The sequence below is a fragment of the Citrus sinensis genome, chromosome 9 (genome assembly GCF_022201045.2).
Source record: "Citrus sinensis cultivar Valencia sweet orange chromosome 9, DVS_A1.0, whole genome shotgun sequence".
NCBI lineage: Eukaryota > Viridiplantae > Streptophyta > Magnoliopsida > Sapindales > Rutaceae > Citrus > Citrus sinensis.
In genome coordinates this window covers 7315807-7330291 of record NC_068564.1, presented here as the reverse complement: position 1 = coordinate 7330291, position 14485 = coordinate 7315807, and the positions used below count along the sequence as shown (strand labels likewise).

General features: G+C 33.4%; 1 protein-coding gene and 1 long non-coding RNA gene across 2 annotated transcripts; one reads left to right on the top strand and one right to left on the bottom strand.

Annotated features, from left to right (window-relative positions):
• Positions 1-2262: 2262 nt before the first annotated feature.
• On the top strand, positions 2263-2796 carry LOC127899644 (uncharacterized). The gene is made up of 3 exons (XR_008051521.1): positions 2263-2477; positions 2596-2646; positions 2765-2796. It is a non-coding gene; the product is annotated as an uncharacterized LOC127899644 (long non-coding RNA).
• Positions 2797-9809: 7013 nt separating this feature from the next.
• Positions 9810-13135, bottom strand: LOC127899808 (putative disease resistance protein RGA1). Its single transcript, XM_052433933.1, has 2 exons — positions 10532-13135; positions 9810-10073 (listed from the first exon to the last, which is right to left on the bottom strand). Exon 1 carries the CDS (start codon positions 13133-13135, stop codon positions 10532-10534), a length of 2604 nt encoding a protein of 867 aa, XP_052289893.1. The 3' UTR covers positions 9810-10073.
• Positions 13136-14485: the final 1350 nt, after the last annotated feature.

Sequence of the window (14485 nt, the reverse complement as noted above, 5' to 3'; positions counted from 1 at the left end):
TAATAAAATTTTTTATTGAGAAATGAATGCAGAGTCACTACTAGAAAAATGGTCTTTACTGACACTTGTCTTGTGACACTCTATTAACAAGTATCAGTAATTACATGTGATTGGGGCATTTTCCGTGTTTAACAGATAAGTATCACAAATTTCTAATACTATAGCGTCTGTAAATTAAGTATCAGAGATATATGACATTAAGGTATCAGTAATTAAAATAATAAAATTTTAATTTTGTCTCCACTAGGAGTCGAACCGTAGACTTCTAAACTTTTAGATTTTTAATTTTAAACGTTAAGCCACTAGACCACAAGTTGTATTTAATTTTGAAAAATTAAATTAAATTATCTAGAAACTATGTCTTAATGAGGTGTACATGAAAACCTAAAATCTAAAAATTTTGACGAGCAAAAAATCTATCCCCACCGCCATTTTCTTCTTTGAACCGAAGCTCTCTTCTCTCTCTCTTCCCCCCTCTCCCTCTCTCTACCTCTCTCTCTAATAACGATCTACCTCACAAGCCGCTGCTGTAAACCTTCAAAGCTGCCATCCTTGAGCTAAAATAGAAAGTGTTGTGAAGAGCTTAGCCAAAGTTAGGGTTCGAAAGTCAGATTCAAAAAATTAGGGCTTTTTTGTTGAGGGTATTTTATTGTTTTTAATGTTGAGATCAGAGAGAATGAGTTTGTCGCCGTCGACGAAACCAATATCAGTTATAAAATCCACAGAGGCTGATATACAAAGAACCTGTGACTTAGAAAAGGTTTTGTTTCATCTTTATCTATAATTACTTTATATATATATATATATATATCTGAAACCCTAATTTTGATTTCCTTTGGGGTTGATGTTTTTGGTTGAAGCTGGGCTTTATGAAAGCAAAGAAGAAGCAGCGAAGAAAGAAGAGGTTCTCGGTCGAATTAATCAGGCAAGAATTTTTTTAAAAAAATTATGAGTGATTTTGAAACTAAGATCACTTCTTGTGATATGGTTTTTATCGTTTGGTTCATTCTTCATTTTGTAATTTGGTTATGAATTGAGCTTGTTTGAGTTTTATTGGTTATCTTAGAGATTTTATTTTGTTAGAGAATTTAGTGATTTTGTAATCAGGAAGTTTTGAGGGTGTGTTTGGATTTGGGTGTTCTAGGGTTTGCGAACTTGAATGAGGTTTTGATTTGGTGAAATTGAAATTGATGTTAATTTTGAGCTTGAACTATTGATTCTATAGATGGGTTTGTTCTATACTTGTTGAAATTATTCGTATTCTTTGAATGCATGAGTATGCCCTGTGGACAACCTTAAATTATTTGAAGGGTTTCTCAATAGTTTATGTAATGATGATGGAGTTCAAAGACAATGATAATATCAAGTTTAAGTCACGATTCTCGTTATGAGTATTTTTCCTTTTTATTCATTTTGTGGTTTATGTTAAATTATTTGTGTTCTGAGTGCCAACGTGTGTGTTGTGTACGGAGTTTAGGCACTGGTGATAAGAAACCTGGACGTTTCATATTCATGGATAATAATTATATAAAGCAATTAGGTTTCTATCTTTTGATGAGTCACCTGGACGTTTCATATTCATGCAATAAATAGCCACAATTTCTATAGATGTTAAAATGCCTTTGCTGTAAGAAACCCATTCAGTTTCAAGTTCCAGTCCCATTATTAGCCCTCTTTCCTTTCCTTTTTCCTCAATGGTACTAGACACTGATTTTTATTGGAGGACAATGGCCTGAATGCCACACTGAGGACCCTGCCTCAGTAATGGTACTAGGTACTGACTTTTATAAATCTAGGTTATCTTTTACTCTCTTAGCAAGAATGCTAATTTTTAGTTCCAAGGTGGTTCCCAGTATTTTTAATTACTTGTTTATTAGAAGCTGGTCCAATGTATGAGAGTAAAAGTTTATAATTTTGGATGTGGAAATGTGGAAGCCCTTATGCTATAAAAACTTATTTCTTAGGATCTTAAGGGTTTAGTTTTCCAATTTTAATTTAAACACTTATGTTCCTCAGGAGAAAGGTCCTACTATTGTTATAATATTTTTATTTATTCATGTATTTTGTTTTGTCATGTGGCTGATGTAGCTCAGTTTGCTTCTTTACTTTTTATGCAGTTTGTCTTCTGCTTTTAAATTTGAATAACTTTCTGTGCTTTTTTTTTTCTCATTTTTATGGTGTTAGTAATTGTTCAAAGTCATTTGGCACTGATTGGTTATGGTAGGTTGTTGACTAAATTCAAGTGGAATGACACTAGTGTATTATGGTCCATTTATTGGAGGACACCTCATTTTTCTGAATTGGGTTTTCCTGTAGGTGCGAGCAAAACACAAGGAAGTCTGTCTTCATAAAGACAAATAAACAAGGTAGAAGAACTATGGAAGACAAATCTTGATGCAACACTTGAGGATCTTGAGAAGCCTGGTGTTGATGATGAGCCTCAGCCTGTAGCTTTGAAGTATGAAGATGCATATCAGGTTCTGTGTTTGATGCAAAAATTAGATTCGGTATTTTTACATGAGAATTTTGCGGAAAGTTACAGTCTGTCTTATGGCTGCTAATTGTAGTTGTTGTTTTCTCTCTTATTTCATGCAGTATCAAAATGTTTTTGCACCACTTATCAAGCTTGAAGCTGACTATGATAAAGTATGCCTTTGGAACCTTTGGATTGTTTGCTCATTAAAATGCTCTACAGGATATTCTTCAACTGCTTTTTACTATATTGAATATCGTGCAACATCTTACTGTCTTAATTTTCTTATAGATGATGAAAGAATCTCAAAGCAAGGACAATGCTTTTTTTTTGTTCCTTTTTCTTATCAGGTTCAAATGCTTTTTTTTTTTTTGGGTGATTATGGACTATGGTGTTTGCTGGAATAATCAAAAGCATTTTTTTTTCCAAAGATCTGAGAAGTACTTGCTCGTCTGTCAAATTCAACCAACCATTTATCAACATCAATATTTAAGAAGAAGGAAAAAAAAATTTGCCGTGCCCTTTACTTTTGTCTTGGCTTTTTATCAAACATCACAGCATGTCCTGTTTGCGGTGGTCTTGGCTTGCATTGTATGTTCTTTTCTAACTTTATTGGTTGTCTCTTATTGTTCGAGTTTAAAACCCAAAAATGTATGATTAGTATGTGGCGTAATGACCATGTTGCAAGCATGGCAAGAAAATAATTAGATTCAACAAGAAGCCTTTGGTGATGTAGCATTGCAATCTTATGTACAAGGGATGATGATCCAAACTATGATCAAATTTTCATTATTTAATGTATTTACTGCTGATGTTAGAAATCTTCTGGTTATTTATGGTTTTGTAATTTCTTATATAGGCATCATTACAGAAGGTCTAGATCAAGGGAGGCTGATCATGTGAAAAGTGGTTCTGGCAGAAGCCATGATGATGAACGTCAAGTTCATGAAACAACTTGGAGTCGGAGGCGCTCCAATTATCACAGTGAAAGCAGAAGTGATGAGGCTAATTCTGATGGAAGTTGGTCAGATAGGGACAGGGACTAATTTTATGTATTGAATTTGGATTATTTAGTTATGAGAGTAGGATATCTCATATTTTGGCTATTGAAGTTCAATTTGTAATATATACTAATAATATTTAAATGTGAAATGAAAGATTTTGTGATATAAATCAATTTCTTTTTGTTATTTTGTGGTGCTTTTAATTTTACAAATAAATCAATAGGCAATGATCCAATTTAATTTTTTATTTTTTAAAAAATAAATTAACTAGTGATACCATGGTAACAGTAATCATAGACACTAATAAAATATCAATAACTATTAACACTATGGTGTCATAATATCAGTGATATTGTAGTAATAGTAATCACTGACACCATTTACAAGTGTCACTATTTTTCTGACTCCCAGATTACTGACACAATTAACAAGTGTCAGTAAAAGTAATTTCTGACACTATTCTAAAGTCAGTAAAGACCATTTTTCTAGTAGTGAGTGTATTTTAGTTGGTTCAAATATCCTCATCCTAATATGTGTTCAAAGCCCAAGATTGTGCAAATAGCCTCACTATATATATATATATATATCCCTGCCTGTAAATTAATTAGATAAAAAAATTTTAAGCAATATATTTCTCTACATTCCAATGAATTGTAAAGTTTTAAACCTTGAAATTTATGTCTTTTTATTAATATTATTATTACTTTTTATTAATTATTTATTAAAAAAATAATTCTCGCTCCACCCACATAAACTGGTGGAATCACAATTCACAAACCTCTTGTACTACCACTGAGTGATTTTACCAATTAATATCCCACTAGATTTTAAATGAATTGCAAAGTTTTAAACCTTAAAAGTTATCTCATTTTACATGTATGATTCTGGCAAGTAAAGGAATAAATTAGTATGTGCATTCGTATAACTGATGATGTACATGATTATCTCTTCATTATTGCTATAACTTAACCATATATAAAACTATCGCTGAATCATATAAACAAATCTATCAGTTTGAAGGAGTCGTACCTTTCTTGTAATGCTCCCACCAATCACCAATTGTCTATGATGATTCGACGGAGCTCAAGGTGTCTGCGATGATTCTGCTATCAATTGGCTGGAGCAAAGAGAAATGAGGGCCCTTGTAGAATGTAGATGTGCTGAAATGGAATTGTTTTGCGCTGAAGAAGGACAAATTAATCACTATGAACTTTAATATAACAAAAAGAATTGGTAATTAGAGTATTATAGTGTGCTGTGTATACAATATTCTTTCCCCGCAAGAGGTTAATCAAAAAGAAAAAAGTAGACCAGCTAAAGACTAAAGCATATATTCTTTCCCCTAATTATGATAATGTAATATTCATAGTCCTCGAACCAAGCAACCAAACTAGAAACTTGCAATTGATGATAACCCTCGTTAAAGGATTATTCATTTTTTCATAAACAAGAAATACATAATTGATTCCTTGGCTATCGGATCATATGCTATATGGCAAAAAGCCACTCACGCTTTTAAGGTTTACTTAAATGATTACGTAGACCCTTTTAGTTTCATAAATAATCACATAAATCCCTTTTCGACGATAATATTCTTTGATTATAACAATACAAATAAATATAAATATAATAATAAGATAAAAATAATAAATAAATAGCATATGATACAAATAAAATATTACAACAACTATATTTAATAAAATAACATATATAATGAAAATTATTTTTAATATTAAGCTATTATTAGTCTATCCCAACGGTTTTTTATTGATACTAAATTCTATTAAACTAAAGATTTACTTTAAGATTTATACGATGTAGATGTAATTAAAAAAAATAGTAAGAAAAATAATATAAATTTTATAAATTAATGTGAGGGTTGGGTAAAATCATTTTAATATTATTATTCAAAATAATTTATAAATTTTAACTTATTTTATATGCAATATTATTTCAGTTCCACTTTATATTTATTATAAAAAATTTATTCAAAATCAATTATTGGTTTGTTGTAATTAAAAGATATAATTATTTTAATATTAAACAAAACGGGTCTATATGATTATTTATGAAACTAAAAGGATCTATATAACCATTTAAATATATCTTGAGAATGTAGGTGGTTTTTTCCTATGTTATATCTTATATCTCATCTAACTGGAAATGAATCCTCATCCTTATTATAAAGTTCTTTTTTTTTTTGTTTAAATTATAATCTTGATATAGCACTATTTCTTATTATTATTTTTTATTAAAAGCCATTACATGCTTAATCATGGGTACAAACAGCGAAAGAAAAACCAATACAGTGTTCCTAACAACGTGTCTGAATCATAAAATTGTCATTATCATTACAAAACGGGTCTATATGATTATTTATGCTTAATCATGGGCACAAAGCTACGTGATTGAAGGAATGCATACACTTTTGTACAAACCAGAAAAACCCCCTTCCCCAAATTAAGACCAAATCCTTCTCTAGGGGAGCCTCGGATGTTATAACAGTTTAGAGATTTCATCCGCCAGTCTCAATATATAAGCTTGCACATTGAAAAATGCAGGCACTTGAGGAGGCGAACCACAAAACAGCATCAACCGGCGAGTAAAACAACAGCAGCAGCAAATAATGGCAGAGAACAGCAAAAATTAGAAGCAAAAAAACAGCAAATAAAACAGCAGCAAACAATATTAATAAACATACAGCAACCAGTGAGTACAAAACAGCAAAAATCAACAGTAAAAGCAGTAAAATACAGCAAATAAAACAGCAACAAAAGCAGCAAAAACAGCGGAAGGAAACAGCAAAAATCAGCAGCAAAAAAGGAGCAAATCAAAAGGTAGCAAACAATAGTAATAAACAGCAGCTATCAGCGAGTGAAACAGCAGAAACCAGCAAAATTCAGCAGCAAAAGTAGTATTAAAAAACAAAAAAGCAAATAAGACAGTAGCAGAAAATAGCTAAAACCAGTATCAACAGCAGCACAAATCTCAAACAGCCCAGAATCAAAATAAGGCCATTACATACCTGGATATAACCATCCCACAGAGCATTCTCTGCGGTTACAATTCTCTTTTCTGAATCCTAACCAAAGCCGCTGAAATTTGGTCCAGACAACATCTCATGTACAATTCAAAATTACATCTTTAAGGTCTTTATGCAAGATTCAATATGTGGTTTCGCTTTTATACTGTGTCCCGGTATTCAACCTAGGTTTACTGCACCCAAATTACACATAATTTTCTCATAAAACAGGACCCAACTTATGGTTTCAACTGGACACAATTATGCTTGATTCTTAGCATGTATCTAATGGTTTCAACATGTACGGGTATAATTTTCAAGCTCACAGGCATTTAAAGAAACAAAAAAGGAAATCTCCTTCAAGCTTATAGAAATCATGATAGAAATCCGCATATAGTCTAGAGCAAATTGCCTTCAAATAAAATCACATATGGCTTGCAGATGTCGGCTTTACAATCCAGCAAATATAAATTGTTAATTGGCTAGCCAAACAAGAGTAACATAAATTGGTTAACTGACTGATAGTTATCTAACTGAGTCAAAAAGACAAAAATATCTCATAAACTTTAGATGTGTATAGTTCCTGCATCTGCATCGGTACAAATACTACTTCTTCAATAGCCAATCTATAAATATAACACGTACTAAGCAGTAAAATTTCTTGATCTTGATGGATGCCAGCTTTTCTAGAAGATCTTCAACTTTATATGGATGTATGCACTTAGAAAGTTTCTTTAAATTCAAATAAGAAATAAAGATTGGCAGAACGTTCAAGAACTGGGGAACATTATTTAAAGAGAATATTGACTCACATTACTTCGTCATCGAAAAATAAGAAAGCATTTCATGAAACTAAACATATCCTGCTTTAAACTCATTTACAAAAATGGAAAACTTTCACCTTCCTTCAAATGCAGCATACATCCTTCCTTTGCTGTCAACTTATGTCACCGTAACCTTTAAATTTATTGTCTAAACACTTGCCGACACATGCATAAACACTAGTTGATGCATGCGAAAACACTACTAGGATCTAAAGAAAACAGAGAAAATTGAGGATTCTTTACTGATTTGGGACTGTTCAATAAATAAACTAATAATACATTCAGTGAGAGTAAATGATGGCACATCGACTAGCGATAAGAACTTGATACATGTAGCACATCCCAACACCAACCTATTCCTATTAACTGCAAAAACCAAGATGAAAGTACCTGATATTTCACCAAATCATTTGATAAATGACTTTTCACTTCAGTTGTCATTAGGAAAGCTGTTTATTAAAGAGCATCCAAAGGAAAGCACAACCTCATAGATAAGAGCAGCGCAAAAAAGGTAATTTTCAACAATAAAAGCCCAAGTGTTCACAATATGGGGACAAAGAATACCATTTCTTTGTAAACTCAAATGCATAAACCAATAAAAAAGTAATCTTCAAAACACGGCAGAGTCAACTCATTAGATAACATGCAGTGTTTCTTAGCTGGAGGTGGAGTTATTGGCGGCGGCGGCAGAGCAAAGCTAAGCTTGGCCTTGTTGCCGCGAATACTCTTGGCGGCTTCAGCATAATCTCTTGCGGCTTCTTCGGTGGTGTTGAAAGTGCCGAGGCAAAAGCGGACGCCCCTGTAAGGGCCTCAAATTTCAGCTGCCCATTTCCCCCATGGCATCCGCTTTATTCCTCTATACACGCTCTTGCAAACTCGGTAGGTCCTCTTCTCCTTCCCCTCATCATGAGCAGCTCTATTGCTTGAATCTTCAGCCTTCGCCGGTGATGAAAGCTGCCGCAAGCTCAGGACAACAATTTTGAGAGATTTTGTTGAAATCGATCAAGTGAAAATTAAATTACGGTGGTAGAATCTCAAAGAAACGGTGAAAAATTAATTCTTGCCACGAGACTTGGTCCAATTTGACAGCCCTTGAACTCATAATTAATTTAAGACATTGAAAATAAAACAATGCTGGCGGAGAACAACAAAACTCAACTCAAATCATGAACTCATAATTAAAAACATAATAAGACATTGAAAATAAATAAGCAAAAGACCAGTAACAATGTAACGGAGTTGATTTGTGATGAACTTTTGCAGCCAAGCGGAGGAAAGCAAGGGCGGAAATGGGAACCATCTCCTCTCCCGCCTCCTCTACCCCCAACAGTTTAGCGATTTCATCCGCTGCCCTCAACATACATCCTTGCACACTGAAAAATAGGCACTTGAGGAGGAGAACAACAAAACAGATTCTTCTGAAGTTGAAAAAAAAATAAATAAATAAATATATAATAATGATTAATTTGATTAAGGGTACTTTTGGGATTGAGGTTGGGCAGCTGTAGTTTAAAAGTTATAGTACTAAAGTGTTTGGTAAATATTAACTGTTGTAGTTTTTAAGCTACGTTGATATGATTTTTCACTTGTATAATATAAAATTTATTATATCTTTAATAATTTTATCAAAATTATTATTTAAAATTTATATTTACTATATATTATTAACTTTTGTTTCATAATTACAGTTTTTTTTTCACAGCAACTGTAACTTAAAAGCTATAGCATCTCAATTCCAAACGCACCTTAACGAAGAAATCATTAAATTTTAATCAAAAAGAAGTTGCGCACCATTTTTTTGCTCACTATTAAGAGTCGAGAGTCTCTCTCTGTATCAGCTGATCTTGTTCTATCACTCATAATCATTTATTTATAGAGTAGGTGGAGCTGAAATGGCGCCGGTTCAAAATTCACATTGCCATCCAAGGTCCAATCTTCTTTAATCTTCTCGTATCAACTTTAATTTATCATTTTAATTAGATAAAAATGAAGAATTGAATGGTAATATGATAATGTGATAGTGTCGATTGACTTCACATAAAAAACTTTTTATTGTACAGAATTTTTATACTAAAATACATACGAGTTCTACGTTCTATTATAATAAGTATTCTTCAAATTAGTCATTTTATATTGAGAAAGAAGCATCGCAAGAACATGAATTTCCTTCTTCAAGTGTCTTATAAAAAATTTTAAAAAAACCTCAAGAAACATGCTCACTAATTTCACCTCAAGGCCAAAATGCAATATATAATTAGTAGGCCAACTGCTACTGATGAACACGTGATTCATATCATAAAAGGTCACCATTCAAAAGGAAGCCTATCCGTTTCCATTTTTTTCTGGGAAAATGTAAGTCATCAATTACAAAGCACAAAATACAGGCACCACCATTCCATTACACAACACATCAATATTCTTAAAAAAAAAAATGCAAATTATGTAGAGCTAAGCAACGCAATTAATCAATGCAAATTATATTACTGACTACCGAAGGAGGAGAAAGAATAGACTATAAATTACATAAATTGTGCGTCATGAGAATTTCAGAAATTCTACAACATTAGTGGTATTATATTTAAGGTTATCAGTCATGGTCATACAGGCACGCATATACTTATGATAAGTAATGAATATATAATACTTGCAATTTTAAACACAACATTAAAACGGTTGAACCTCTGTTCCGAACAACACTACAGTAATAATTTCACTGTCTCTATAGCTTCGCTGAACCTCTCCGAAGAAAGCTGCAATATTTGGGGAAAAAGAAAAGAAAAGAAGAGAAAATAGAGGATAAATTGTTAGATGCTTTGACGCGAGTTAAAATATTAACCAAAATTGAAATTTCAGAAGCTCTTTTTTTATGTGAATAAGGTTCCACACGAAGATAACTGACTAATTAAGAAAATCCCATTATAACTTCCGTTCTGAAAACTCCTGAACCGTTTGGATTTAGAAACAGATATAACCCCAAGAACGGTTCGGTTTCCAAATAATATGCTTGAGTTTGTATTAACAAACTAATCATTTATTAGAAGAAAAGAAATCAGTGCAAATTTGAACTAACTAACTAATTAACATTCAACAAGTTTCTGTTCGGTAAACAGAACAAAACATTAAACTATAAACGGTATAGCTAGCTGAGAAATTCAAAAGTAAAAACTTGAATGAAAAGAGGAAAAACAAAGGAGAGATTAATCCATACCTAAATATCACTTGATTTAATTATCTCGTCATCAAGCTTAATGTGAGCGACATGGGCAATCTTGTGCCAATCTTCACCTGTTAGCAGTTTGCATCTATCACTCAGTGCAGGACAGCCTTTAATCCTCAATGTTTTCAAGTGAAGCATATCCTCCGGCAACGATGACAATTTTGGACAATTCCCAATGACAAGACCCTCAAGTGCTTCGAAATTTCTCAGTGACTCTGGTAGTGCCGTGAAGTTGGGACAATTTGCAATAAATAAGTTTTGTAAAGTTCTAGCAGAAACTTGAAGAAGCCATTGTGGCAATTCCAATAACGGTGTTACTCCGGCAATGAGAAGTTTCCGAAGGTGAGGCCTTGTGGTATTGCGAGCTTGATGACTTCCTTCCCCTTCCAATTGCATGCTCAAATTAAGACTAAGGCTTTCACACACACCAAACATTAGAGTCTCCAATGAGCTGAGGTATTTCATGGCGGGTGGCAATGAGATTAGACGGGGACAATCAGCAATTAATAATGATCGAAGGACACTTAGTTGATCTATATCGTCGAACAAATATTCCAAATTCCTGCAATGAGAGATTATCAAACAACGAAGAGAAACCAAGCACCCTATTCCACTGTCCTGCAAAGACTTCTGCTTTGTGGTTACCTCAAACACTCTGAGACTAACAAGGTACCTTATATCTTTAGGCAACTCTTCTAGCTCCAGACATTCTTCAAGATTCAGTGTTTGTAAACTGTGCAGCTCGCAAATGGCATTTGGAAGTTTCTTGATTTTATAATTTCTTGATAGGTCAAGATATCTCATATGCTTCAAATTACCTATCTCTCTTGGCAAAGCCTCAATAGCAGAGCCACTTAAATTTAGCACTCTCAGGAACTGTGACTTTGAGATGCATGATCTAACAAATGATTGGCTTACCTTCTCATCATTAATTGAAAAGAAAATGGTTCTCACACGACCTAGATCAGATAAAAAGCTTGAAAAATCTTTTCTTGATGCATTAGCACCCACAAATGACAAATGGCGGACTCTTTTGGGAATAGATTGACAGTCAGAGTTCACTATTAGGAATTCACCTTTGGCCACTAGCTGTGCAAGATCATGGATGAGGTCGTGCATTTTGAAAGTGAACATCTCAAATCCTCGTACCAAATCGTGGAAGAAAGATCTTGAACATAGTTGCTTCAAGGACCGCATGCCAATATCATCTAGTTCATCATTTTCATTAAGTGGATGGAGAAGTCCTTGAGCCATCCAAAATTGAACCAAATAAACACTTGAAAATTGATAATCCTTTGGAAAGATACAACAATAAGCAACACATTGTTTCAAGCGAGGCGGTAGTTGATCATAACTGAACCTCAGAACAGGTAAAATGTCATTTGCCTTTTGCTCTAACTTCCATATCTCGTTATCCCTCACATATTCCCAATCATGTTCATCCGTTGAGCAATATAATAGACTTCCTAGTGTTCTGACTGCCAGAGGAATTCCGCCACATTTTTTCACAATTTCTTCCCCGATTTTTACCAGGTTTGAATGTTTATCTCGCTCTTCTTTAAATGCACATTTCATAAACAAAGACAAGCAATCCTCGAACGGTAGACCTTGTAAGTTGTAGCCCGTAGTACCTCCCCTCGTGCCCATGATTGAAGCAACCTTATTGCTACGTGTGGTTACCAGAATTTTGCTTCCCTTAGCACCCCCCGACAATAAGCTTTTCAATTTATCCCATACTTTGGGATCTTCGTTCCATACATCGTCCATAACAAGTAAATATCTCTTACCATTCAAACAAACTCGCAAGATTCGTTGCAATTGCTCTATATCCAAGTCACCTTGGTTTTGACCAGTTATCGACTTGATAATCTTTGTCATAATTTGTCTCTCACCAAAATCCTCAGAAACACATATCCAGATTTTCAACTCAAAATGCTCTTCTACCCTTTGGTCATTGAACACCAACTGTGCGAGAGCAGTTTTGCCCAGACCTCCAATTCCCACAATAGGAATAACAGACACAGTTTCACTTTCGCCAGAACTTGCTTGCATCAGAGCTTCAATAACTTTTTCTCTATCTTTATCTCTTCCAATAATATCTGATGGACGCACAAACGAGTGAGTAGATTCCCTCTCTTCATGCACAATTCGCCAACTACAATCATCAAGTCGTGCAGTGAGATCAAACTTATGCATCATGTTTGCAATCTCATCAAACCTCTCTCTGACTTTCTTGATTTGTTGACACATTCTAAAACGAAAAGCTATCGGATTTGAGCTTCCAAAAAAGTTACGTAACTTTCTTCCGATGCTTCTTTGCGTCATGACTTGTCTTCGTAGATCTTCCACCTCAAATTCATCCAACACATCTTCTGCATCATAACAAGCATCCTTAAGCTTTTCCAGCCAATCTCTTAACTGGTGGATATGGACTTGCTTTTCCTCAGCATCTAAAACCACACTTTTGACAGTGGTTAAGGTCTCCTTTAGCTTTTCTGCGTCATTTTTGACACAGTAGAGTGCTAAAAGTTCTTGGAAAGCACGGGATCCTAATTTTTCCGTAAGTTTTTCAAGCGGCAAAAATGATTCCACCATTGTTCCTAAAACTGAAAAGACAGAGTCACGAAATATTATTTGGTTGCATTTTTTACCATTTATAGTATTCTATAAATTCAACCAAAATTTTAACACAAACGGGTGTTAATAGACCAATGGCTTGAGTCCCAAGTGGGGACTCCACAATTCCTCCTCCTATTATATACAATTAGATGGAGGTAGATATTCCCACTGGATGGAGTAGGAAAAATTATTGTGTGTTATCTCCTAAAGCACTGTTTCTTTTTTATTCATTAATCTTTATCATGTATATATTTCAATCAAGATAATGTGAATAGACGTGTGACAAGTATTAAATAAATAAGGAGTAACATTTCCAAGAGCACCAAAAACCTTCTCTTAGAATAGATATCTCTCAATTGTTAGTGAGGATAAAAATCTAAATTTTGCTTAATATACATAATTTCTGGGTAGCTTTAAATTTATGTCTGATTGTGATAATGCATATGACTGTTGAAAAAGTTTTTTAAAAAAATGACGATAATAGTGAATGTGTCAACACAGCTGAACATCAATGTTAGGGAAGTTGAAGGATCATTGAAATTATTGCAGTGACAGATTCAAAAAAAATTATCAGGGTTAAAACATATAACAACAAAATATAAAAATTAAAATTTTATGGGTTAATAAATTTAAAGAGGTTATTTTAATAAATTTAATAGGGCTAAATTAAATAATAATAAAACTAGCCATATGTGTTATTATTGATTTTTATTTTATTAATTAAAGTATACACTTTTATATTTCTCAATGTTAAAGCTTAAATTTTATAGATCTATGAGTTTACAAGGCTACTACTATAAATTCAACCGACTACTTTAACATACTTAATAGGAATTAATTAGTAACTCAAGTAATTTTCTCTTTTCTAAAATTACTTTCTCGACTTGAGATTTGAGACCCCATGGGTCCGCCATACATTATTGACGAATTTCAAAACTTGGCACAAGATTTCTATGTTCATCCACTGTATCTTTTTTTAAAAAAAAAAATTCTTTTGAAAGTATGTTAATTATGTTGTATGTTGTCAATTGTCATTCAGTCTACCAATACACCTATAAAAATTTGTTCTGTTTGGAAATTGGCAACTACGACCAATCAATTTAAAAATATTCAACTGGGCTAGTTCGTTAGCAATGGTCGACAAAAGAGACTGGTGGCTACCCTTTGGCCTCAAAGGGTCTGGCCCAGTCCCAGTGGGCTTAGGTCCGGTCCTTTACATGAAATTTTCTTTAAGGAAAAAGGTCTTGGACAGGTTAGGTCCTCTATTTTTTTAATAATAAAAAAAAATAAAAGAAGACAACTTAAATCCCTAATTCAATCAATAGT

Excerpts from the sequence above, each read along its gene's own strand:
- LOC127899808 (XM_052433933.1), bottom strand. The coding sequence starts at position 13,135 with ATGGTGGAATCATTTTTGCCGCTTGAAAAACTTACGGAAAAATTAGGA.